The following is a 27748-nucleotide window of genomic DNA, read 5'->3' on the forward strand; positions in this document are numbered from 1 at the left end:
GTATTACATTTATAAATTTTAAAAATTAAACTAATGAATGTAATGTGTGAAAGCACTTTGGAAATAATACTGATATTATTTTAGCTATATACATGCACTTAAGTTTTGTAATCATCAAGTACTGAAATAAGAATACATACATACTACAATAATATATATAATACATAGCATATTGTATATGTTGCTATATGCAATAGCATGTAGTAGCTTTGGAATTCATAAAGCCTTTCCATGTAGGCTATCCTGGGATAACTTTTTCAGGGAGAAAACTAGTGAACTCTGTCTGTAATGCTTCCTAAAAGGAGTCTGAGGGCCATGTTACAATTTTGCCTCCTGTGATTGGAACAAAAATATAGTAGACTATATCTTTGTGGAGGCAAAACCCCATATGCTTTACCTTACTTTAAGTAAAGGTAAAAGAGAGATCAGAAATACAGAGGGGAATAATTGTGCCAAGAATAAGGATTACAAGTACTATAATTAAACATTAAATTTAGCACTGAGCTTTCTAGCAACCGTGGCAAAAAGGATGGGTGATAAAAGAAAGCTAACTTTTTCTTAGAAAAGATTACTTTTTCTTGCTCTAAATTCTAGAAGTTAGATCTTAGTCTTGTTTTTTGTACTTTTTTTCTCGTTTATGTTCTAAAGCACAATTCATAGAGTTCAAGTTTTATGCAAATCAATTATTTATTCATTTGGCTCATCTGTATGTTTCTGCATTTGTGCTTTTGTTTCAGGGAACTGTGCACTAAACTGTATAGCATGAGCTGGGGTAATACACAGAGCTGGCAAGAGTTCGATCGCTTTTGTGAATATAATCCAGTGGAAGTGTCCATGTTGACCTGTTTGGCAGATGTTCGGGAACCTTGCCAGTTGGGCTGTAGAAACCTTACTTACTGTACTAATTTTAACAACAGGTAGGAGCAAATTACTGTACATGGAATGAAAGTATTTCATCATTATTTACAATGTTTTTAAATAAGTGAAAAGATTCTTTTACTCTAATTTTGTTCCTGCTAAGTTAAATGGAAATAGTATTTCTCTATGGTTTCATCTTTAAATACTTTATTCCATCTGGTAAATCACCGCTGGGAGAGGAAGCACTATAACAAAGTCCCTTCTAATCTAGAGATACTTCAAGCTTCTAGGGTTCAAAGAATCTCCTCTGCCTTCAGTCTTCCTTTCTCCCCACCACCTCCTTTCTGCTGCACCACCGGTGGAAATAATTCATTGCAGAATAAAGCACTGTGAACAATTTGCTCATCCAAATGCCCTCTTGTGGACAGTTTGCATTGAATGACCTTCAGATTGGTTGAGTTTCCCACTCAGTGAATCCACTATTTCACACAAAAACTTTCTTTACAGAAGCAATTTGAATAGGTTTTCCTGACATATCAATTATGATAAGAAAAATAAGGACTAAGAACTGAATTAATAGCTGAAGAAGCAGTGAAGAAAATAGAAAAAGAGTGTCTAGAAGCATAGAATGCCATATCAGAGAAACCAGAGAGGGAGAGTTTCTAAAGAAAGAGGGACCAGCTGGTTTTGTAAGCTGCAGCCCAGAGATTAAGAGGGCAAAAAGGAAGAGAATCGTTCAGTTGGACCAGAATAAAGTTCAGAGCATGTTCACCTCAAACTATCACACATCCCATCGTCTTAAAAGTATTCAGATTATTATTTTGAGTAAGAAAATTGATATATCCTTACAACTGGTGATAGAGTGTTAGCCAATAAGGACCTGGCTTAGAGGTTGAGCAAATTTGAAATCTATGAAATGTTTGAAGTTAAATTTGGACACAAAGTTCTGGCTTCTGGTAATGGTGAAGCAGTTTGCATCAAACCAATAGTCCTGTCAATATTAATTATGAATGCTACATGAAATATAAAAACATGATTATTCTGAAGGCATTTGAGAGTGGCCAAAAGAAAGAGGAGCTACATCTCATGAAAGAAAGCACATGGAGTAAGGGCCACATTTACCCAGTCTTTCCTTCATGGGCACTCTCAGTCCCCTGACATGACATGAATAATTCAAGCAAAAAGCAGCAGTCCTAGGCTGAGGAATTAAGAGATCAGAGTTTGGGGCAGCCAGAGTGCCTGGATGTGGCAGTGGAAAATCCCAGAAAGGAGGGACCCACAAAAGGAGATGCCCCAGAATCTTCATACAAACTCCCCTTAAATCCTTGAATTTAACAGTCACAGGTTACAAGGTTAACATACAAAAGCCAGTGGTATTCCTGTATAGTTGCAACAATTAGAAAATGAAATTTATTAAAAAATGTTACATGATTGCATCAAAACATGAAATGCTTAGATAAATCTAACAAAAAATAGATAAGAACTCTACACTAAAAACTGGAAAACTTTGCAGAGAGAAATTAAAGACAGCATATAAATGTAGAGAAGTACCATGTTCATGGATTTGAAGACTCAATATTGTTAAGATGTTAATTCTCCTGAAACTGATCTCTAGATTCAGTGCAATCTCAGTCAAAATCCCAACAGGCTTCCTTTTAAAATGTAAAGTTCCAGGCTAATTTTAAAATTTATATGAAAATACTAAGGACCTGGAATAGCTAAAACAGTTTTTTTAAAAAAAGAATAATTTTGGAGAACTTAACAGCACCTGATTTCAAGAGTTATTATAAAGCAACAGAAAATAAAAACAATGTAATACTGGTGTAAGCTTAAAGAAATAGATCAATGACAAAATAGAGAGGCAAGAATAGACCCACACTCATAAATTGATTTTTAACAAAGGCCACAAAGCAATTCAATACAAAAACAAAGGTCTTTTTTTAACAAATGATGCTGACAATTGAATATCTGTATGAAAAAAAAAAAAGAACCTCAACTTCTGTCTCACACCATACACAAAAGTTAATTCAAAATGGGTCTTAGAACTCAACATAAAAGCTAAAAATAAAAGCTTCTAGAAAGAAACAAAAGAGACTATCTTGACAACCTTGGTATAGGCAGAGGTTTAGGCAGGACACAAAATGCATAAAAGAAAAAATTATGAAGTAGAATTCAGTAGCAAACGTTTTTGTTCACCAAAAGACACTGTTTAAGATTTGAAAAGATAAGCCACAGTCTGAGGAAAAATATTCAATATATCACACGTGCACACACAAGTATTTGAAAAAGGACTTGTATCCAGAATATATAAATAACTCTTACAACCTCATAATAAAAAGTCAAACAACCGAATTAAAAAGAGGGCAAAAAACTTTCAAGGACCCTTCAGCAAAGAAGACATCATAATATCCACTTTAGTTTATGAAAAAGTTCATTACCATTCGTCATGCAAAATGCAAATTAAAACCCCAATGAAATGCCTCCTCACACCAAATAGCTAAAATTTAAAGACTGACAAGCATGTGAAGCAAGTGGAACTCTCATACTTGCTGCTGGGAGTATAAGATGGTTTAAGCCCTTTGTAGCGTTTTCTTGCAGTTTCTTAAAAAGTTAGCTCTAAGACCCAGCAATTCCATTCTGAAGCATTTACCCAAGAGACATGAAAATATATGTCCCCCAAAAGATTTATACAGCAGCCTTATTCACAAGAACCCCAAAACGGGGGGAAAATAAATAAGACACCCATCCAGAAGGGAATGAAAAAACATTGTGGTATACCCAAACAATAGACTAGTACCCAGCAAGAAAAAAAAAAGCCCACCTACTGATAAACCCCAAAACGTGGGTGAATCTTAATGTTGAATGAAGAAAGCCTAACACAAAAATACATTCTTTATAACTCCACATATATGGGTTCAGGAATAGACAAAAGTAATCATTCAGGGTTAAGATCAGAACGTCATTGCCTCTGGTGGAAGGGGGAATTAACTGTATAAGGGGATTTCATAGAATGATGGAAATGTTCTATATCTTTTGGGGGGTTTTGATTACATAGGTGAATACAATTTTCAAAATGTATTGAACGGAACTCTTAAGATCTACATCTTATATTGTATGTAAATTATGCCCCAGTAAGATGATTTCAAATAAATAAATTTTTTAAATTAAAAGAGAATTGTTCATCAAAAGACACCATTAAGAAAATGAAAACGCAAACCACAAACTGGCAGAAAATATTTGTAATACGTTTATCTGATGAAGGACTTTATGTCCAGAATATATAAAGAATTCTTACAACTCAGTAGTAAAAAGACAACTTTAAAAAAAAAAATCAAAAGGCTGGAAAGATACTTCACAAAAGAAGATCTGCAAATGGTCAATGAGTGCATGAAAAAGTCCAACATGATTAGTCATCAGCAAAATGCAAATTAAACCAATCAGCTACCACAACACACTAACAGAAGGATTACAGCTAAAAAGACTGACAAGCATGAAAAATAACCGGAACTTTCATACTTTGCTGGTGAGTGTAAAATGGTATAACCACTTTGGAGAACAGTTTGGCAGTTTCTTCGAAAGTTTTGACCCAGCAATGCCATTCATAGCCATGAAAAGAGACATGAAAACTAGAAAAACTAGAAACAACTTTAATATCTATCAACAGGTGAATGAATAAACTAGCATTTCTTAAACTGTGATCTGTGGACCCCCCAAACCCCATGAGATCAAAACTATTTTTATGATAATACTAGGATATTATTTTCCTTTTTCACTCATATTCCACAAAAAGGAATAGTGAAGTTTTCCAGTTGCCTTAAGGTGTGATATAGCAACAGACTGAACGCAGGAGCAGATGTGAAAATGCAGCTGTCTTCTATTAAGCCAGACATTAAAGAGATTTCAAAACTGTAAACCCGACCTACCCTTCTCACTAATTTTTCTTTTGTTTTGGAAAATACATTTTTCATTAAAATATTGTTTATATTAACATGTAATAATGGGTTTATTATCATTTTAAATGAATTAATAGATTTTTTAAAACCTCAGTTTTGATCTGTAGTGTGATGAGTATTAGTGGATATAACCCACATAAACAAAAGCTTTTTGAGAACCCAGTAATTTCAAGAGTGTAACTGGGTCCTGAGATCAAAAAGTTTGAGAACTTCTGGGATAAACTGTGGTACATTTATTAATGTAATACTAGTCAACAATAAAGAGCAAACAATTTATATGCACAACAACATGAGGAAATCTCAAGAAGAGATTAGCCGAAGATACCAGACTCAAAGAGTACATACAGTATGATTCCATTTATATGAAGTTCTAGAAGAGGCAGAATTAACCTATGATGGTCTGAGTATGAATGGTGGTGGCCTCTGGGGTACGGTCAGCAGGGAAGGCATGGACCGGACAGGGATATGAGGGAACTTTCTGACATGATGCAAATGCTCTAATTGATTTGGATGTGCCTATGTGAATGCACACATTTGTCAAACTAACCACAAAATCTGTACATTCTATTTTTGTAAATTATACCCCAATTTTTAAAACTTGGATTTAATTCTTTTGTGAAATGAAAGAAATGGTAATGGGTAGAGATAATCGTCCTGTCCACAGCGTTTTTAAAGGTTTTAACTGTCTCACAAAAATCCATATTAAAAAGAAAAATTTCAATCAGATCTTAATGCCAGTGTCTACATTGAATCCTCCTACATTCAAAGCTGACAGTCTTTGATGGGTTGTTCATACTTTAAAAAAAAAATCAGATTTTCCTGATGCCTTAGCATATCGGGATCTCACACATTGCTTCTCTCTAGAAAGTAATTGCCTTTTTTTTTTTTTTTTTTTAAAGTAATTGCCTCTTGATTCCTTCTGGCCTTTTTTCTCTTCAGGCCAACAGAACTTTTCAGGAGTTGCAATGCTCAGTCAGATCAAGGAGCCATGAATGACATGAAGCTGTGGGAGAAAGGAAGCATAAAGATGCCATTTATCAACATACCTGTTCTTGACATTAAAAAGTGCCAGCCAGAAATGTGGAAAGCGATAGCTTGTTCACTGCAGATTAAACCTTGTCACAGTAAATCCCGGGGAAGTATCATTTGCAAGTAAGTTTCTTTCATCATAATGACCCTCCAGTTTTGGTTCAGACCCTCCATGATCTCTACCCACAGCCTATCTCTAGAGTTTTCTCTCCACCACTTCCCTTTGCCCATCTCCCCCACTTGTCAAATACTTTCCCACTTTTCCTCCTCTGCTTAAAGTACTCTTCCCCCTTCTCCACTTGCTCACTGCCTGTCTTTCTGAGCTCCTCTCAAACACCAGTCATTCCTATGGGATCTTCCCAGATTTCTCCAACTGATAGTACTTTATCCTTATTACAAATTTCTGCAGACCTTAATTTATACTTCTCTTATGGAACTTAATTCAAGAAGCATTGAGTATCTTCAGTGCACAGTTCTATTTTGTACATTTTAATGTGTGTACTTATATTCTGTAATACTTTGTTCTCCTCGAGGAGTTTATTCTTCTTTGTGCGTGTTTTTTCTTGTCTCCTCTTTCCTCTTTTTCTCCTCTTCAGGGATCAGCAAAATCCTAACACACAATACCTATTCTCAAAGATGTTTGATGAGTGGACTTAGTGAATATAGTCATTAAGGCGTATTCCTAGTAAACATTTTGTGGATAGTTTGCTTAAGATCTAGGATAAAGTAAAATCAAAGCTGCTATGGTGCTATGGTATGGAACCAAAAGCATTAACTGCATGGTAATCTATGTCAACTGCTCTTCAAGTGTCTTTTTTTCCAAAAAGATTTTCCAAAACCAAGTTAATATCCAGCCCCTAAGTTGCTAGTGTGTGGCTCAGTGCTGCTGGATGCTTGATGATTGCAGATGGTTTCAACCTTGAACAGGGTCCAGATCTATTCTCTGCGTTACTTGGGGGTAACCTGAGTAGGGGAGAGATGAGGGGTAACTGTTGGGTGACAAGAAACAGGCAACAAATGGGAAATTTATAGACTCTTAGCACAGAAAATTTTATAAGGGTCAAATTCCTATTGAAGACAGAAAATTTTCAAGAAGTGGATTTTCCAGTTGTTATAGCCCAAACACCTTAATGTTGATAACTAAACAAATATTTCATTTTATTTTGGGGGGGGTTGTAATTAGATTTATTTATTTATTTATTTATTTATTTATTTTTAATGAAGGTACTTTATGCATGCTAAGCACACACTCTACCACAAAGCTATACCTTCCCTGCCTTCTTAAACAGATATTTTAAAAGAAAGAGGAAGGATGGGAGGGAGGGAAGTAGGAAGGAGCAAGCATGCATAAAGTCCTGAGAGAAAAGATGTATGATTTTGCAAAGAGGAAATCAGACTAGCCTAGGTTAATTTCCTTTCAAAGCCAGTGAAAAGCCACGTTGATGGTAGTAGCAGTAAGTATGAGTGCAGAATTTGAGCATGGCCTTTGATCTCAGGTCAGAGAAACTTAGAGATGCTTTGATAGTGCAATACCTTACTTATTCTCAACCTCAGTTCTGCTCTCACTCCTGTTCTTTTGTCTTACTTACACCAAACAAAGTGTGAAACATTGAGTCATGAAAACTCACTATCTGGAAAGCTTCAGAAACAGAATTGATATTGTCTAGACAACATGAAAATGTTCCCTGAATACTAAATTTGTGTGTATTTTCCTTTTCAAGATCAGATTGTGTGGAGATTCTCAAGAAATGTGGGGACCAGAACAAATTCCCTGAAGACCACACAGCTGAAAGTATTTGCGAGCTTCTGTCACCTACAGATGACCTGGAGAATTGTATACCTTTGGATACATACCTCAGTAAGTACTTTGCTGTATTTGTGGGGATTTGTTTTTTGTTTTTTGGGTTTTTTTTAATAATTTCAAAGGCTTCTTCCTTCTGTCTCTGCCCTTGATGTTTGCTCTGGATGAGCATTTTTCTGTTGAGAACATGTGGTTTAATGATACTATCTCAATTGCAGGCTCTTATCTTTCTTGTGTGGCCTTTTTGGTCCAGGAGAGCATTTCATCTTAAACTATGTACACAGAAGCAATTATATCAGTCTGAGGAGGTAGTGAACTGTTGTCAATTAGGAATTCTAAGTAGTGAATCAGGGACCGGCTACTCAGATAACCAGCTCTGTATCATTGCTATCATTGCTGTCTCCATGCCTTGATTCGACCAAGAAGGGGAATTTCCCCTTGGGAGTCTTCAGATTTTTGTCATTAGAATATCAGTGAACCTGAGCCAGGTCCTGGCTTTGGATTTTCCCACCAAGTAAGGAGTAAGGAATGATGGTCTGGGTTAGTACATGAAAATGGGACTTTTCTCTGTGCCAAATACTTCTGCCAAGAGCAGGAAAAACAAGTTGTTATCTTTTTGAGGGATTCTGGAGCTAAGCTTCGTGGTAGGAGGTGACTGGTAGAAACCAGGGATTAACAAGTAGGACTCATAACACTCTTTATAGTTATGTTAAGGGAAGTGTTTAGGCGACCACCAGGGGACACTAGTGCCATGAGCTGGCTGGAAGGGCTGTGAATTCAGCTATTAGCTTTATTTTCCTGTGTTAAATAGAAGCCCGGAAATAAATAGTCCAGGGCTGTTACAGTGGCTCAATCATCAGGGATCCACACTCCTTTTTCTTTCTCCACCATCCGTATTGCCTGGCCTTCATCATCAAGGTTACATCATATACTTTATCACAAGAGGACTGCTATAATTCTAGCCGCCATATCCTAGTGTAAGGGAAAACCACCCCTAACTGTAAGGGAAACTGGGAAAGATTTTTTTATCTGTGGGCCCATTGCCATCCTAAGTAAAATTGGGGTTCTGGTAGTAAGCACGAGGAAAAGAGTGGGTGCTAGACTTGTAGCTAGTAATATCTGCTATATTTTCCCAAGACCAACAAACAATGTCCCTTAGCTTTTGTGACTAGTACAGCAAAAGAGAGCAAGCATTAGACTAGAATCACGGGCCTCTGTGACTTTAAGCAGATCACTTCTTTGAGACTCAGCTTCCCTATTTTTAATGATTGGGGCAGATGAGATAAACTACCAAGAGCCCTCTACCTCTCCTAGCCTTAGAGTCTGAATCTGGACTAAAATCAGGTAGGCAAAATGTATTCACACTCCTAGACTCTATTAGAGCAGTCAAATATGTGTGTAGAAGGAAACTATTTCAATAGGAGTACACTTAAAGAAATGCCTTTGTTTAAATTTCAGTACTCTCTTTAAATATCACATATATAGTCAACCCTCCATATCCACAGGTTCTGCATTTACAGGTTGAAAGTATTTGGGAAAAAGAATCCCAGAAAGTTCCAAAAAGCAAAACTTGAATTTGTTGTATACCTGGCAACTATTTACATAGTGTTTACATTGTATTAGGTATTATAAGTAATCTAGAGATGATTTAAAGTATACAGGGGAGTGTGGGTAGGTTATATGCAAACACTGTGCCATTTTGTGTAAAGAACTTGAGCATCCTCTGATTTTGGTATCCAGGGGGGTCCTGGAACCAATCCCCCACAGATACTGAGGGATGACTGTACTTTATATAAAATGAAACTTTTTCTTGGTCATTATTTAACAAGTTGATAAATATAATTATGGTATAGGGTCCATCTTACCATAATAAATTACTATCATTTATGGTGAAATGTGCTGAATTATCACTCTTAGGCATAAGCACCTATTTGACCACCTTATTCAAATATACCTGTTTACTTTCTATCTCATTATGCTACTTATTATTTATCATTATCTGACTTTTTTATTTATATGCACACAGACACAGTGTCTATTTATTGTCTATTTCCTGATGAGAATGTAAATTCTATGTAAGAGATTTGTCTGTTTTATTCACTATTGTATCTTCAGTAACTAGAACCTTGCCAGGCATATTGTAGCACCCAATAAGTAAACAAATGAATGAATGTATGTTTAATGCTAAATGCATGGATGATCAGGGAATCTGAGTATTTTAATAGCTTACTAGAATCAAGCCTTGCTTTATACTCATGAGCTGTCCATTTTTTCCAGATGTCATTAATTCAGACAGTTTACAGACCTGTTACTCTTTTGGGTTGCTTAAACTAACTTGCTTTTGGCTTTTCAGGGCCAAGTATTTTAGGTAGCATTGTAGAAGAGGTGACTCATCCCTGTAACCCAAATCCTTGCCCCGCTAATGAGCTCTGTGAGGTAAACCGGAAAGGGTGTCCGTCTGGTGATCCCTGCCTTCCATACTCTTGTGTTCAAGGTAAGAGGTAGACAGGTGGGGTGTAGGGTGGGTGTGGATATGTGCCATGTGCCACTGCTCTTTCTTTATAGGAGTTATCTTTGGAATGAGATAACAGGGGCTTTATTTTCTAAAGTACGTTTTTCTGTAATGTTTGAGGTTTTTCCAGTAAACATGTATTATTTATATAAGCAGGAAATAGACAAGTGTAATTTTCAGTAGTCATTTATATTGTTAGCTAATATCAATCCAAAACCAGACTCTCATAATGAGATATAGGGTTCTTGACAACAAAAGGAAAAAGAACCTTGGGCCAGCTTTTTATACTTTGTCTCCTATGTTGTAACATTTGAGAAAATGTACTGCTCATTGTTCATGTTTTTCTTTTCTTTCCTTTAATGTATGGAGGAATAGCATTCTCAATCAGATGTGTAGTTATCTTCATAAATTTAATGTTGTGTCGAAATGCACATGATTTTAAGGCTGAAAATTTTTTATCCTGTAGAATTTTGATAGTCTATTTATCTCTGTGGGCCTCTTTAGAATATAGTTGTGGCAACATTTTGCTTCCTTTTATCTATTTCCCAATTGAAAATGTTCCTTTATCTTGTTAGAATCAACATTTTTAAACATGTATGAAGTAAAAAGGAACAAAAGATTAAATTAAATAAGCATGTTGTTTTAAAGGATTGTTTATATTTGTGTAATACTGTAACATAACAGGTATAGCATCATAATTAACTGTCAGTTTCCATACTCCACTTAAAAAATATTTGTGATTTGAAAATATATTTGATATGCTGAAAGAAATAAAAAAAACTACATATCTTAAACAGCACTTTTGCACAGAACTATAGCCAACTTGAGGGTATAGGTCCTTTAATCACCACCATCTCACAGAACATGGAATTTTTATTTGAGAAAATATGTTTTTGACCAGTGAACCAAAAGAGTTCCTTAGTTTAGTGAAAATTCCGTTGCTAATCTTCTGAAGCCACACAGTGCCTGTAAGACTTTTGTGAAGTGTATCTCACATCGTAAAACAGTATCAGAGAACAGTACCATCTCTCTCAGCTAACTTTTGTTTATACAGGTTGCAAATTAGGGGAAGCCTCTGATTTCATTGTCCGTCAAGGGACACTAATCCAGGTGCCATCATCTGCTGGGGAAGTTGGCTGTTATAAAATTTGCTCATGTGGACAAAGTGGACTCTTAGAGAACTGCATAGAGATGCACTGTGTAGACCTTCAGAAGTCTTGTATTGTTGGAGGAAAAAGAAAAAGTGAGTCAGGACCTGTATTTATTTGGTTTTTGTTTTTAACGTGAGATGAGTTATCTTAATTTGTAGGGAGAACATTGGATGGATTCTCACCAGAGAGTAAAGTCTACAAAGCAGATACTCCAGGGCAGTATTTTTCAAACTATGCTGTATAGAACACAAGGACTTCTAAGGAACCCTTTTAGAAGCCTCATCAAGAAGGGACGAATAGCTAATAGCAACTAACACTGAACTCTTAACTGTGTGTCAAGCGCTATGCTAAGTCCTGGCCTGTGTTATCTCATTAAACCCTCCTGGTTGCTCTCTGGCACATGTACTATTGTAGGGAAGCTGATGCACAGAGAGGTCACCCAGCTGGTAAGTGACCAAAGCATAATTCAGTCCTGGTCTCTTTGACTCCAAAGCCCTTGCCCTCCACAAGCAAGGACACAGGTCTGCTCCTCCCCACCCCTTCTTCAACAGTGTCCCTCTCCCTATGCCCCTTTACCAGAAGTAGAACTCAGAGTCTGATGTCGTGGAAAGCACACTGGGGATGGGAACTACACTGTTGATTAGAGGTTAGGCAAGAGCACATTAAAGGTAACACCCCTTGATCACCTTCTCCAAAAGTCTAAGGGTCTTGTTTTTTTCACTGATTCCTTTGCCATCTTTTGCTTATAGCCTACTAACTGTTCATATCAATATAGGGCCTCGAAATTTGTGGAAAAATGCCACTTTTGCAAATGTGTTCCCCCACACCTGCTCAGTCTGTTACCCTTACCTCCATGTCCATCCCCCTACCCATCAACCAGAGTAGTTCAATTTTAATATGCCTCTTATTTTATTCTTCTGTGTGAGATCTAATTTTAAGAAGAGTGCTCTTGCCTAGAAAGAGCTTGTAAATTTCTGCCTAGACTAGCAAGTCGAGTATTCATCGCTTAGTCCATGTCCTCCTTAGCTAAAACGTAAGGTGGGTACCTTGTATCATAGAAAACATCTGAAGATAAACAAATTCATTCCTTCCAAAAACTTTCACTGAATAAATGCCTATTCTATACAAAAGAACATATTAGTGCCTGTGGAGCTGAAACTGGAATGAGGGATTGAGGTTATGCTTTGCATGATAAGATGGGAGACAATTTGAACCACAAAAGGAGCAGACCAAATGTATGTACTTCAGGGAGCTAGTCATTCCTGCCAGCGCATCAGGAGAGTCTTCGATCCAAAGATGTCATCAGGGCTGGTCCCAGAAAAGTGAGGGAAGTTCCAGAAGGAGGAGAGGAACATTTGAGGCAAACGGGGCAGCCAGAAACATTCTCAGAGAATAAGGAGCAGTCTAGTGAAACCAGCACATCAGGGGCTTGGAGGGATATGCTGGGAAGTAAATATGAAAATATAAATATTATAAATTTAACTCTCTGTATATTCAGAAGTCATCTTTCAAGAATTTCTATTTCAAAACTTCTTAAACTATTAAAATTTTAATTTATGATCTATTTGTAAATGCATGATAATAGATCAACATTTTAATTCTCTTTTTCTCAGGTCATGGGACATCCTTTAATATCGACTGCAATATCTGTTCTTGTTTTGCTGGCAATTTGGTGTGTTCTACTCGGCTGTGCCTCAGTGAGCACAGTTCAGAAGATGACCGTCGTACCTTCACAGGTAACCATGGTCACCCAGAAGCTGTCTTCAGTGGGCCATCATCCCTTTGTACCCATTTTTCCTTCAAAGCAGCCTCTCTGGTCTTGCCTTAACTGTAAACATACATAGTAAAAAGAAACAAATACATGAGCTGAGAGCAAGGTACTTTCCTCTCTGGATCTGTTTCCTCCTCTATGAATTGAAGGCATGAAATGATTTCTTCTGGAATTCCATGAGTCAGTAAGAATAGGCCAGTGATTGGGATGCTTTTAGTTAAATAGAATTTTTCTCCCTGCTAAAATACCCATTTACCTGCCCTACCATTATGGTCTAAAGTATCCATGTATTCTCTAAGTTTGCTTCTGTTCTAATGTTTTTCTTACCACCTTCTTCCTTGACCTACCTTACTAACTTACTGGTTCTTATAGGTAGACACCTGTATAAACAAAGCTATAAATAGAAAAAGTAAAGAATGTTTCTTCCAATTTAGTGTATAAATTCTAGAATTTAGGTGCAAGAAGTCTGGCTTGGGAGATTTCTGGAATGTTAAAGGGTAATAAGAAAGGCAAGACAAAGACAAAGTTTGTAAGCTTCTTACATAGATTCCTTCCACTTACATCTCCTTAATAAGGAGAGGAAAAGCAGGAAGCTAACCTGGGAAGTTACTGTAATGTGAAACTTAAGAATGTTTATGAACAATCAGTCAAGAATACTACTTTCCTGACTCTCCTGTGCTTTATGCTACTGGTGTGCTCACACCAGCTACAGCAGGTGAAAAGCTAATGAGATGGAATGCTCTTGTCTTGTGACGAGGCTACAGTTGTTAAGAGCAACAGTACAGTTGCTGGTATTTATTGGTATCTGCTTTTTCTCAGACCTGAAATACCTTTGGTTCTGGGCAAAGAGGAACCAGGTAGCTGCCCTTATCCCAGTTCTTGCTGCTGCTGCAGCAACTTGATTCCCCTTCCATGGAGTCAGGTAGGAGAACAGAATAGGGATTTACCAACCTTGTATCTCCAGCCCACTGGAAATAAAAAGCAGATCAGAAATAAGAAGTGAATGGCAGGCTGATCGGGAAGTGGAGGCAGGACTAGCTCCACCCACCCCGGCCTCTGTCCACCTTAATGAGCAGCCTCTGTTGCTTTATTGTTTTGTTGTTGTTGTGCTTTATTTTTATGCCTTGTCTGCTCTACTCTGATGAGCACAATTCACTCTGCTTAGAGAAATCATTAAACCATGTAGAGATGAAAAGTTAACTAAAAGAGTTACACAGAAGACTTCTTTATCTACGTACTTACATCTAAGTGTTTTGGGAAGATGATCTTTACAACTAGCAGGATCCTTTTTCCCTATAGTGTGTAGCCCCTCATGTCCCGGGATAAATTACGCCAGTGACTATTTAGCCAGCAGACTCTAAGGAGATTTTTACCAGCCACAAAGTGTACCACATTTGGGGGGACTCAGATAGTGTCCCAGCCCACACATGACTCACAGATAGACTTTTGTAAAAATTCTTAAGTCTCAAATCACAAAAATTTTCCAAGTTACTACCTTCTTGTTCTCCCCCCCCCCCGTGGAGGTGGAAGGAACCTAAGTGAGGTGTTTACAACCTTCATTTTTTGTCTTGTTTTTGCTGTTACCCTTTAACATTCTAGAAATTTCCCAAGTCAGAGGTGAACATCTAAATTCTAGATTTTATATACCTGATTGGGAGAAACATTCTTTACTTTTCCGACGTATAGCTTTGTTTATAGGGGTCTCTACCACTGGGGTCAAGATCTGGAGGCCCTCAATTAACTGGCAATAAATGGTACAAAGGAAGCCATTATGCAGACAGATGGCTTTTCAGAACCTTGCCACTTTTAAAAACACTGTCAGAGATTTGAAGGTTGTCTTTTTCTGACTTAATTTAAAATTATTCTAACATGAGACCTGCACGTACTTGTAGTGGTTTGCCTTAGTTAGGAAATGTGTGGGGGAAGGGGAATGTACACATGCACACTGTTGAGGCTGTCTCCTCTCTCAGGGCTGCCCTGTAACTGTGCAGATCAGTTTGTCCCCGTGTGTGGGCAGAATGGACGCACCTACCCCAGCGCCTGCATTGCTCGCTGTGTGGGCCTCCAAGACCATCAGTTTGAGTTTGGATCATGCATCTCAAAGGATCCATGTAATCCTAACCCCTGCCCAAAAAACCAAAGGTAAGTCAAATGGCTCCTTATCTTTTTCAACTGAAGGCCGTCGCTTACTATGCATCTACTGTGTACCAGTCAGTGAAAGTACAAAGATGAGTTAAGGTGGCCTCTGCCCTGAAAAGTTGAAGTCTGGAGGGAAAGATCCAGGAAAGCTGCTTGGTAACATGCTATGATTGGGGGACCCAGAAGCTGAGCAGTTGGCACAGTCTGGGGGGAACCTAGGAAAGCCTCTGGAGCACATGCTACTTGGCTAGGAAAACAAGAAGATTGCAGGCAAGGTTTCCGGTGGAGGAAAGGTGGTGGTGGTGAAGACAGAGACAGTAACAGGAGCAAAGATCTTGGCTGCTGGAGGTGAGGAGAGAGCGTGGTGTATGCCGGGAGCTGGAGCCGTTCTGTGAGGCTGAAGCAGAAAGCGTGGGGCAAGGAGAGGCAGCAGCTGAGACAAGAAATGGATGCACTCTTACTACTCACTACTTACACCTGATAGTAATAGCAGCTATTCTAGTCATCTACCTCCAGTTTAGGGATTGGACATGAGAAGTCTCTGAAAGTGCAACTTCAGTATTACATGAAGTTATTTGCTTAGGGGCTCCTTTCCTTGTGGTTTCCTCAGGAGCTCAGAGTGCAGTTTATCTCATTTTAATGATGGATTTCTGCACGTGGTGGCCGTGGGGCAAGGGTCCTGTGGATTCTCTTAGGTTTCAGAGACCTGAGCAGGACATGTCCCAGTGCCACAGTCCTTACCTTATGGAGGTTTTGTGGAGAAGAAGCAATTGCTTCTCCATCCTGAAAACCCAGTGCAGTGTGGAGGGAGGGGAGTATCTTCTCATGTGTTAAAAGAAATGGCAAAGAGAATTGGTGACCCATCTGGCAACGTTTACATCATGAAAATGAAGCCCATAAGGTTCCTATGGACAGAAGACAGGGTGCTGTGCACAAGAAAAAAGGTAAGAAATAAGCAAAAGGATAATATAGTTGTGTTGGGAGGTAGAATTGAGGATTGTTTTGGTATTTGTTTGTTAATTTGTTTTCCTCAATTTGTTAACCTTTCTAAATGAGGTTAGCTTGTTTTTGTGATAAAACAGTAAGATCTCAAAATGGAAAGGCCTTGCTGGGTATAATATAGATAATCAATATAAAAGAAAAGTTTGAAAAATGCAACTACATGAAGATGAAAATTTTCTGCATGGTAACAAACAAATGACAAACTGAGAAGAATATCAGAGAAAGAGCTGATGTCCTTTACAATATAAAGAACCCCTACAAATCAATATGAAAAAGGTCAACAACCTAATATAAAAATGGACAAAAATCAATTACCAACAGAAGATGAACCAAGGACATAAATATAGAAAAAGAAATACAGATGGTTCTTAAACACTTGAAAAGATTCTTTTTTAATTGGGGGGAGTAACTCTAGCAACTGTATACAAACCCTAAAATGTCAGTACTTTAACATAATAGATGTTCAGATACAGTCCTTTTTGGGTGTTCAGCTTTCTACATGGTGATTCAGAGACTTAGGATCCTTCTGTTTAGTGATCTGCCATCTCCTACATCCTCTAGTCCTCTGTCCAGCAGATAAGAGAAGGGAGATGATGGAGTTTGCTCGTGAGAAGCTTTTAGAGGCCAGGTTAAAATTCATCTCTAATTTCAGTCACATTCCATTGTCTAGAACTTAGTCTCTTGGCCACAACTACTGCCAGGGAGGCTGGGAAATGTAGTCTAGATGTATGCCCAGGAAGAAAATTAAATGAATTTGATGTATGAACGTCTAGCCAGTCTACCACAATGGTTAACTTTCCTCATTTTAAGAGAAATGTAAATTAAATTGAAACTACAATTGTTTACCATTTTCCATCTACCAGATTGGCAAAGATAGAAAGTTTGATAGCACAATCTAGGGTAACTGGCACCCCCATGCCCATCCCCAAGAGGGGTGGAGGGGAGGACTGGTACACCCCCGTGGAGGGCAGTATGGCCAGGCCTGCCAAATCTTAAATACACATACTCTTTGAATCAGCATATATGAATACTTATACTTACATAAAATATCTCTGGAGGAATAAATAAGAAATTGGTAACAGTGGTTGCCTCTGCAGAGGGACCTAGGAGGCTCAGCCATAAAGAGTAGGAGGGAGACTTACTTTTCACTATATATGATTTTGTGTCTTTTCAGTTTCACCAGAGCTTGTATTGTCTGTTCAAAAAACAATTGTTTAAAAAATAAAAAGTTGAAAATAAAAAAAAAATTAAAGTTGTATTCACTCATCAAGTATCTAGTGATGTACCAGGCATCTTTCAGGACACTAGGACACAATAGTAAGCAAGACGAAGTTCCTCCCTGATTGTGTTTATTTTAATTTACCCCCCTCCCGATTCCCAGCCTTCCATATTGATCCTCTTATTCTGTATGGTCAAACTGATAATGTTTTTCCTTCAAAAATCACCAAATTTCTCCTGATAGTCTTAGTTCTCTTCCCTTCTATGCTAATAGATAACGAAGTTCTAAATATTCTTTTTGATTATTTCTCTTCAAATGTCTTAAATTTCCATAAAATTATAACTACATGCATCCTGATTTCTTCCTTCCAGTTTTATTGAAATATACTTGACATACAGCATTGTATAAGTTCAAGGTGTACAACACAATGATTTGACTCACATACATCATGTAATGATTACCACAATGAGTTTACTGAATATTCATCATTTCATATAGATATGAAATTAAAGAAATAGAAAAAAATATTTTTTCCTTGTGATAAGAACTCTTAGGATTTACTCTCTTAACAACTTTTATATAACGTACAGCAGTGTGAATTATATTTATCATGGGATACATTACGTCTCTAGTACTTATTTGTCTTATAACCAGAAGTTTGTACCTTTTGATTACCTTCATCTAATTCTCCCTCTCCTCCCCCCTCACCTCTGGTAACCACAAATCTGATCTTTTTCTATGAGTTTGTTTTGAAGTATAACTGACCTACAACATTGTCTTAGTTTCTGGTACAGAACATGGTAATTCAGTATTTCCATACATTTTGAAAGATCACCACAATAAGTTTAGTTACTACCTATCACCATATAAGGATACTACATAATTGTGGACTATATTCCCCATACTGTACATTTCATACCTGTGATTCATTTATTTTGCACCTGGAAGTTTGTACTTCTTAATCTCCCTCACCAATTTCTCTCCTCTCCCCACCCGCCTCCCCTCTGGCAACCACCTATTTGTTCTCTTCATCTATAATTCTGTTCCTGTTTTGTTATGTTTGTTCATTTCTTTTGTGTTTAAGATTCCACATGTAAGTGAAATTATACAGTATTTGTGTTTCTCTGTTTGACTTACTTCACTTAGCTTAACACCCTCTAGGTTCATCCATATTGTTGCAAGTTTTCATTCTTTTTTATGGCTGAGTAATATTCGTGTGTGTGTGTGTGTGTGTGTGTGTGTGTATATACACAAACAGATATACCACAACTTCTTTATCCATTCATCTTTTGATAGGCACTTAGGTTACTTCCATATCTTAGCTATTGTAAATAATACTACAATGAACATAGGGGTGCATATATCTTTCCTAGTTAGTGTTTTCATTTTCTTTGGATTAAGTACCCAGAAGTGGGTTTGATGGATCATATGATAGTTTATTTTTAATTTTTTTGAGGAACCTCCATGCTGTTTTCCATAGTGGTTGCACCAATTTACATTCCCACCAACAGTACACAAGGGTTCCCTTTTCTCTGACTCCTTGCCAACACTTGCTATTTGTTGTCTTTTTGAGAATAGCCATTCTGACAGATGTGAAGTGATATCTCGTTATGGTTTTGACTTGCATTTCCCTGATGATTACTGATGTTGAGGATCTTTTCATGTGCCTGTGGGCCATCTGTATTTCTTCTCTGGAAAATTGCCTATTCAGATCCTCTGCCCATTTTTTGATTGGTTGTTTTTTATGAGTTCTTTGTATATTTTGGATATTAACCCCTTATCAGATACATCATTTGCAAATATCTTCTCCCATTCAATAAGCAGCCTTTTCATTTTGTTGGTAGTTTCCCTTGCTGTACAAAAGCTTTTTAGTTTAATATAGTCCTATTTGTTTATTTTTGCTTTTGTTTCCCTTGCCTGTGGAGACATATCTAAAAAATATTACTAAGACTGATGTCAAAGAGCATACTACCTATATTTTCTTCTAGAAGTTTTATGGTTTCAAGTCTTACATTTAAGTCTTTAATCCATTTTGAATTTATTTTTGTGTGTGGTGTGAGAAAGTAGTCTAGTTTGATTCTTTTGCATGTAGCTACCCAGTTTTCTGAACATCATTTATTGAAGAGGCTACCTTTTTCCCATTGTATATTCTTGCCTCCTTTGTCATACAGTAAGTGTCCGTATAAGTATGGGTTCATTTCTGGGCTCTGTATTCTGTTTCATTGATCTGTGTGTCTGTTTCATGTCAATACCATGCTGTTTTAATGACTGTAACTCTGTAGTATGGTTTAAAATCAGGGCATATGATACCCTCAGCTTTGTCCTTCTTTATCAAGATCAGGGTCTCTCATGTTTCCATACAAATTTTAGAATTGTTTGTTCTAGTTCTATGAAAAGTGCCATGGTATTTTGATAGGAATTGCATTGAATCTGTAGATTGCCTGGGTAATATGGTCATTTTAATAACATTAGTTCTTCTAATCCATGAGCATGGTATATCTTTCCATCTGTTTGTGTCATCTTCAGTTTCTTTCATTAGTGTCTTACAGTTTTCCAAGTACAGATCTTTTACTTACTTACTTGGATTTATTCCTAGGTATTTTATTCTTTTTGATGTGACTGTAAATGGAACTGTTTTCTTAGCTTCTCTTTACAGGCATTCTGATTCTAAATCCCATCAGAAAAGGTGACCACAGATGGTAGTAGTGATGGTGGTGGTGGTATTATCAGTGAAGGAAGCTTATCCCTAAAAAGAATAGAAGTAATTTCTTTTGAAATTAAATAATGCTAGCTACTATATTCTTCTCCTTTTACTTTACAGACTAATATTTGTAGATCCTATTATTTCAGATATCCAGTGAAGGATAAACATTTTAATAGTTTTTATATTCTTGTAGAAAATTATAAATACCATTACAGAAATGAGGGAGGCAAAAAAAAATATAAAGAAGAAAAGAACCATCCTCTCTAACCCCTCTGAAGTAGTTCAGGGGTTGAGAATGAAACAAAGTGCAGGTATTACTAGGAAAACCCAGCTTTATGGAATGGCATTCTCTCGGTGATTTGCAGCCAGCCAGCATTGGGTCTTCAGCCTTGTGAGCACAGAAGCCTGGATTTTTCAGCACATATTGTGAAGCCTTCTCTTAAGATAGACTCATATTAGCCAAGCTGAAAATTAAGCCCCTGAAAATGCTTCATTTATTATTAACTAGAAGGCCTCCAACATCTGACCCCAGCCCATTTGATGGCCTTATCTCATGCCTCTTCCGCCCTGTGCGTCCTCTGCTCCTGCCCCTGTAGTCCTTGGCCCCTCTCCCAGCACCACAGGGTATTGGACATCACACCTTTGCTCTGCTGCTCCCTCAGCCTGGCAGGCCCTCATCTTCCTGGTTCCAGCCAGGACACCACAATCAGAATGATTCATTCCCATGAGCATTTGGTGTGTGATTTTCTGCCTGATAGCCTGCTTTACACGTGGCTCGGCTCCCCGCTCTCCGTACGCTCTTGGGCACAGGGACTATTTCTGATTGTTCTGTTGCCTTCTCCTCAGCCTCCTGTGCCCCGTCAGTGCTTTGCCGGCCCCACCATAGTCCCTCTCAACATTGGCTCACAGTGCCACATTTGTGTTTTTCAGATGCATACCCAAACCACAAGTCTGCCTGACGACTTTTGATAAGTTTGGATGTAGCCAATATGAGTGCTTGCCAAGACAGCTCACCTGTGACCAGGTCCGAGATCCCGTTTGTGACACAAACCACATGGAGCACAGCAATCTCTGCACTCTGTACCAGAGAGGGAAAAGCCTCTTATACAAAGGCCCATGCCAGGTACCCTTGTCTCCTGACAAACCCAAGTACGCCGAGCATGAAATCAGTTTATGATCTTTTACACTAGTCAGCAACTAGTGTGAGACCCCTTGAGGGTCTTCTGTGAACCCTGTCAAATCTAGAGCTTTCAGTCCTCCACCAAAGATGAGCCATCCCAAGGCTGGCTTTTCCTCCTGACATTGGAGGGCCCCTTGGCTGGTGTGTGAACCTTTGCACGTGTAGTGTACCGAGCAGGAACAGAGTGGCTTCTTGCCCCCAACCGTCAGGAAAAGACTCTGAAGTCTCACACCGCTGGCATGAGTCAGCAGCACTGTCACTTCCCCTGGTTCTGGGGGCCCTGTTAGAACGCAGCTCAGGAAGAATGCGAGTGAAAACTACCCGCTCTTCCCACTGAAGCTGCACCTGCAGTCCTGAAAAGTGACTGAAAATTTCTCTAAAAATTAATGTCATCTTACATCAGCTCATGCTTCAGTCTTCTAGAGTTGTGAAATCTGTATTCATGGTAAAGAATAACCCCAAGCACAAACTCTCTGAGGCCTCCCGCACACACCGCTGCCTGTGTGCCAGCCCCTCTGCCCCCGGGGCCGGCGCTCCTGTCCACAGCCGGCTGACGTCTCCCTGGGCTTGTTTTCCCTCAGAGCTCGGGTTGCAAGTGCACCGGTACCTTCGCTCTAAATTCCCAGTCTTCCTCTTGTTCCCTCTTTGTGGCTACACGTTTTCTGCTGCATCTTCCTAACCTAACCCCATATCTGCTCTCCTCATCTCTCCATTCTTCCATCTTCTTATCCCAGACCCAGCACGAAATGATAGTGATAAGACAAGGCCTCCAAATTTGCATGAAGATGGGTCTTATTTTCTTCAAAACAGGCTCTTCTGGAATAATAGAAGTCTGGAGGGAGGGGGAATTTTTACCTCGTATCACTTCACATAGAATGAGCACCCAAGTCCGCAGAGGCTGAGAGAGCAATCTCTTCATTCTGGGACAGGCCTGTGGCCCCACCCCCACCCCGCGGTGAGCAGCCTCAGGAGCTGGCGTAAGAAGGTCCAAGAATGTACACTGTCTTTGTTTCCTTCCTGAAAATAGGGTTACCTTAACTGTTGGTTAAGAAGAGTGCACGTAGAGGTTTGCAGGCTAAACGTGCTCTGCTTGCCTTCAGCCCTTCTGCAGAGCCACGGAGCCCATCTGCGGGCACGACGGGGAGACCTACGGCAGCGTGTGTGCTGCCTACTCGGACCGGGTGGCAGTGGACTACTACGGGCCCTGCCAGGCCGTCGGGGCCCTCTCCGAGCACAGCCCCGCCGCGGAGTGCGCTGCTGTGAAGTGCCCGACGCTCTCAGCGGCCGAGTGCAGACCCATCCTCCCGCCCGGTAGGCCGGCGGTGTTTGGGGTAGGGCGGGGCTCGGACTGCGAACATTTGCTCATCTGTCTCCAGAGACTTGAGTCCCTGAGCGTGGACTGGATTGTTTAAACTTTGCACGGTCTTGATTCCACCTAATGCTGATTAGAGGGTCTGCTCCTGGTCAGCTTTAAAAAGCTGTGGATTTATCATAGAGGACATCTGGTGGTTTAAAAACAAACTGAAAACTTTTTTCAATCTTACCCCAAACACCAATATAAAAATGGCAATATTTAATTACCAAAATTATGGTTATTGGTTAAAATGCACAATGTTTACATATTGTAAAGTTAATGAGTAAAGAATTAGTAATGAATGAATAAATAATTGAAGTCGTTTTGATGAACACAAACATTTGAAATTGAGAAAAACAGAAGACATTTGTTGTCTTAGATTGGCCTTAGCATCTAATTTAATTGTTTTAGCTGCTTATAATCAAGAAAGTCTTGTTTCATACAGGCTATTATAAGCGGCACCAGTTTTTAAACGGCTTACCTTAGTCTCATATTCTTCAGTTGAACAGAGGTGGCAGAAGAGACTTTATCCCAAATCTGCACAGAGCAGAGTAATCTGGAGTCTAACAATTTCATTCCTCAATCCACAAACTCAGCAAATGTTCCTTGAGCTTCCACAGTGCGCTGGACACCTGGGCACTGGGGACACAGCAGTGAGCAAAACAAAGCCTCTGTTCTCCTGGAGACCATGTTCTGATATATTGTCATTTTTAGCAGTTTAAAATAATTTTTAAAATTAAATGTGACTCAAACAAACACTCACGGACCCCTGAAACACTTGCTCCCATGTTTTGCAGACTGGAAAGCACTTGCCCGGGGTCTCACAGTGAGTTCTGAGCAGGGCAGGGTCTAGGCCTGCGTCTCTTGAGAGGCCAGCGCTCTCTGTGCTGTGTTGCACCACAGCTGCCTCTCCTGGGGAGTGGCACAGGAGGAAAGCACGATGGAGGAAGGATTTTTGTAGATGTATAGATTGTAAGACCCCCAAGTTGGTCAGGGAACATAAATAAAAGTACAGTCATCAGGAAAGACTGCTATAACATTCCTAGCACAAAATGGAGGGCTGGTAATTTCACCAACTATTTTGAATCCTCTTTCTTTCTAATTCTGAACACATGAAATGTTTTCTGTTATACAGGTGCTTGTTGCCCTTTATGTGCTGGGATGTTAAGAGTTTTATTTGACAAAGAGAAACTGGATACCATTGCTAAGGTAAGTTGTTTTAGGTGCCATATACTGTTGAAACTGTATTGATAAACCTCTCGGTAATTGTACAGATAGAACCCGTCATCTCACCTACTTATAGATGAAGAAACTAATTTGCACAGAAGCAGTTTGCCCAAGGCCATATAGCTCACAACCAGGAGAATGGGGTTTGAGCTCAGGCTGTCTAGCTCCCAGTCCTTTGCTCCTTCCCTCTACAGCCTGGCCGTGTAGTGACCTTGCTCTGACATCAGGCAGCCTGGGCCTTTCTTAGAAAAGGTCTCCTGCTGGTGTAGTGAGCAGAGTGAGGGCTGGAGGCAGAACCAGGCAGTCAGAGACGTAAACGCCCAGATGGTTGCAGGGTTACCTGCCCTCACGCAGTCCCCATTCGTCCGGAGGTGTGTCCACAGTCAGCCACCTTCCCGTGATGGTTTTGCCCCTTTCCCTTTTCTGGACCATCACTTTTGCTGCTCATTCTTGTGGAGACAGGGTTCCAGCCAACACCTGCCACTACCTAGAAAATGATGCCCATTTAGATTTAAAATATCTATATTTTTACAGGAAGGCTTTAATTATTTCCCTGTAGCCTCTAACTCAGAACTGTCACTTAAACACTCTCACCAGGAGCACTTTTTTTTTTTTTTTTTTTAATCTCAGCCACAAAGCTCAGCAGTCAGAAAAAAACCCATTGGGATGGGCTCTGTGGATATTCAGAATTCAGCCAGCAAGGCCTTGTTGGGGCCTGCACTTAGGGAATCCTTGGTTGAAAGAGCCTCCTTGGCTTAGGCAAGGTAGCAAGGCAGCTTAGGCAGTGATAAGGAATTCTTTTTTTTTTCGGGTAATAGAATTTTTTTCTCTTCCTAGGTAACAAACAAAAAGCCAATAACAGTTCTGGAAATACTTCAGAAAATCCGCATGCACGTGTCTGTGCCACAGTGTGACGTATTTGGATACTTCAGCATTGAATCAGAAATTGTGATCCTGATCATTCCTGTCGATCATTATCCAAAAGCTTTGCAGGTGGGTTCAGCACACTTGTGCAGCCATCCTATCCCTTTCAAGTTTGGCGGACTTGGGAGAGGGTGAGGAAATGGAGACATTTGGAAAGTTGGGCCAGGCTTGGGGCTTGGGGGATGGAAGAGAAAAGCATGCAGTCTCTGAGGGACGGGGCTGCAGCAGGTGAGCAGCTGCAGACAGGTCCACATTTGACAACAGAGCAGTTGAGGGAAGAGGTTGGGATGCTGTGGCTCAGAGTGTGCAGAGATGGAAGACATCTGCTCATCGAGGCCCAGGGAGGGCAGGGACTAACACAGGGACTGACACAGGTCACACAGTGACAAGGCCAGAACGAACTCCTGTCTCCTGAGGGCTACTCCCGCTGGGGAGCGGGAGCCCCAGAGCTGGTCTCATGGGCCCTGATTTTACTTCCTCACAATCTAGAGGTGAACCTCACTCAGGCAGGCTTGAGTTTCAGCATCAACATAGGTGACGGCTCAAGGGAACAGGGTGAACCCAGCGGTTTGTAAACTCTCCCAATTAGGAATCTCGTCAAGTCTAATTGCTTTCTTCTTAATGTGTAGGTAGGCACTGAAAGGCCACTCCCTGTGACTGTTTAAGCATGAAAAGATAATGTCTAAATGTGAATAAGCCATGAACGGGATTGTGGGAAAAGAAAGGGCAGTGCAGTGTGGGTCATACATGTCTTCTCTGATTATGATCTCCCTTGATGCTGTAATTATTTGTGTAGTAAATTAAGACTATATTAAAACGTTACTTCACCTGAGAGAAGAACAGAGAAAATGTATTTTTGATGTTGGAATCTGTCTGACTTGACCTTTTCATGGGTGCTGTGGTTTTATGTTAAAAGAATCTGATTATCCTCTCCCAGATCGAGGCCTGCAATAAAGAAGCAGAGAAGATCGAATCCCTTATCAACTCTGACAGCCCCACTCTGGCGGCCCACGTCCCCCTCTCTGCCCTCATCATTTCCCAGGTGCAGGTCTCCAGCAGCCTGCCCTCGGCTGCTGCTGTGGCCCAGCCTCCCTGCCACTCCTGCCTCTTCCTCCTCAGCCTGGGCCTCGCCTGGCACAGGGTCTGGACACAAAATTGACTGCCCATGAAAAGTGCAAAATGATCCTTGATCTAATTTTCTCTACCTTGGGAAAGACATGCAGGACTACCGGTTTGTAGTTGAATAGTGGCCAAGTCAAAGCACTTGTCACCTCTATTCACCACACAGTATTTTTCTTAATTGCCAATATTAGTAGGATTTTTGTTTTGTTTCTTCCAGTGTTACAGTACATTCTTCCAAATCCTTTATGGCAAGAGGATGTCTCCTGGTAGATCACTGCCTTACAATTTACATTTTGCTCCTGAATGAGTCCCCAACTCTAAAACAAATTCTATGTCGTTGATAAATGAGATGATCACTTTTTAGAAAGATAACTCATTTTACCATGGGCTTTGTATCACAGAAACTTCATTTCAGAGTTCTTTTCAGTATTAAGGTGCCCCGAGTGTGTGTGTGTTTGTTTACAGATAATTCCTTATTCTGTCTGGAAGTGAAGGGTCACAGCAAAGAGCCACTGCTATTAGAGTATGAAGTCAAGATCAGGCACCTTTGGAATTCTCATATAAATCATCAGGCAAATTTAATTTACAGAAATCTAATTCAGGAATCCATCTATTGTGTTAAGCAAAAACAAGCTAAGTAAATGGCACTCACATGATATATTGTAAGTGACAGTCTCAGTGGTTTCTAATGTGTGTCTGTGAAAGGGAGAAGCTATATTGCATCAAAGCGTCTTGCATTATGCATTTTTATATTAACCAGATATATATTCTTTGGTATCATTCAAGTTAAATTTAGAGTTTTTAAATATCAACCTTTAAACCAATTGCTGCTACTTATGTAATTGCCAAAAAGTGAAATAATTAGTAGTTCATGTAAATAATACATGATTTTTCTATTTTATTATGAAGAAGGTGAATAGCCATATTTGTAAAATGACAATCATTTGTGTTAACCCAGTACTTTCTGTTCATGAAGACACATTTGCTTTTTGTGATATGCACAGTGTAGATAAGTGTTCTGTCTGACTTTCTTTTTTGATACAGAATTATAAAGAATTGTGGTTTATATATTTAAAAGTGTCAATCTAAGTATTAAATGTATGCATGTTGTCTAAGAAATTGAATACTTTGAATGTGTTTCACAGTTTGAAATAAGCTATTCAGTGTAATACTTCTTGTTTATATGCACCTGAACTTAGATTTTACACGAAGTGTTTTTTTCAGTGTTATGTGTACCCTCTAAAATATATAGAGATATGCTTGTTATACCAAAATTTTGTTTAAAAGTGGGCACTTAAAGCTTTCAGAATATCTCAGTGTTGATGTAGCATGTTTGTTGCAATTGCTTTTTCTATATAAATGTCTTCAATGCAATATACTGGAAAGCTTTTCTATTATAATAAAATAATTTTTATATGATGATGTGTATTTCCAAGCAATATGCATATTCAAAATATACACTGATCCCTCTTGGGTGAGCTATGTCCTTTGCTCTGGAATAAGAAGTTATGGGAGTGTTATTCTTGGGGAAGCGCAGCAGCTGGGACAGAGCTAGTCAGAGCCGACCCAGGTCCGACCAGAGGCCAGGCTGTGGCAGAAAGTCAAGTACGAAGACCCCAGCTCTAGGTCTTCCGGACCTGGGAACAGACGAGGCAGTTCTACTTCCCACTGCCTCGGCCGATATTCCAGCCCCAGGGGACGTCCTTCAGCAGAGGGAGCTTTGCACTGTGGAGACGGAGCCTGCTGATCAGGGCCCTATGTTCTATCAACCAGGTGAGGCTAAAGCCCAAAACCTCCATCTC

The 27748-nt window shown here is 39.4% G+C and overlaps 1 protein-coding gene across 1 annotated transcript in view; it reads left to right on the plus strand.

Annotated features, from left to right (window-relative positions):
- The window catches only part of RECK (reversion inducing cysteine rich protein with kazal motifs), a 66503-nt gene extending 39138 nt beyond the window's left edge, over positions 1-27365 (plus strand). The window contains exons 10-21 of the mRNA XM_010995578.3: positions 738-917; positions 5751-5963; positions 7562-7698; positions 9995-10135; positions 11208-11396; positions 12918-13040; positions 15046-15217; positions 21070-21262; positions 22420-22630; positions 23809-23882; positions 24738-24893; positions 25762-27365. Of these exons, the coding sequence (XP_010993880.1) occupies positions 738-917; positions 5751-5963; positions 7562-7698; positions 9995-10135; positions 11208-11396; positions 12918-13040; positions 15046-15217; positions 21070-21262; positions 22420-22630; positions 23809-23882; positions 24738-24893; positions 25762-25983 (2011 nt within the window). The 3' untranslated portion in view covers positions 25984-27365. The remainder of the gene's footprint in view (positions 1-737; positions 918-5750; positions 5964-7561; positions 7699-9994; positions 10136-11207; positions 11397-12917; positions 13041-15045; positions 15218-21069; positions 21263-22419; positions 22631-23808; positions 23883-24737; positions 24894-25761) is intronic.
- Positions 27366-27748: the final 383 nt, after the last annotated feature.

The sequence above is a fragment of the Camelus dromedarius genome, chromosome 10 (assembly GCF_036321535.1).
Source record: "Camelus dromedarius isolate mCamDro1 chromosome 10, mCamDro1.pat, whole genome shotgun sequence".
Classification (NCBI taxonomy): Eukaryota; Metazoa; Chordata; class Mammalia; order Artiodactyla; family Camelidae; genus Camelus; species Camelus dromedarius.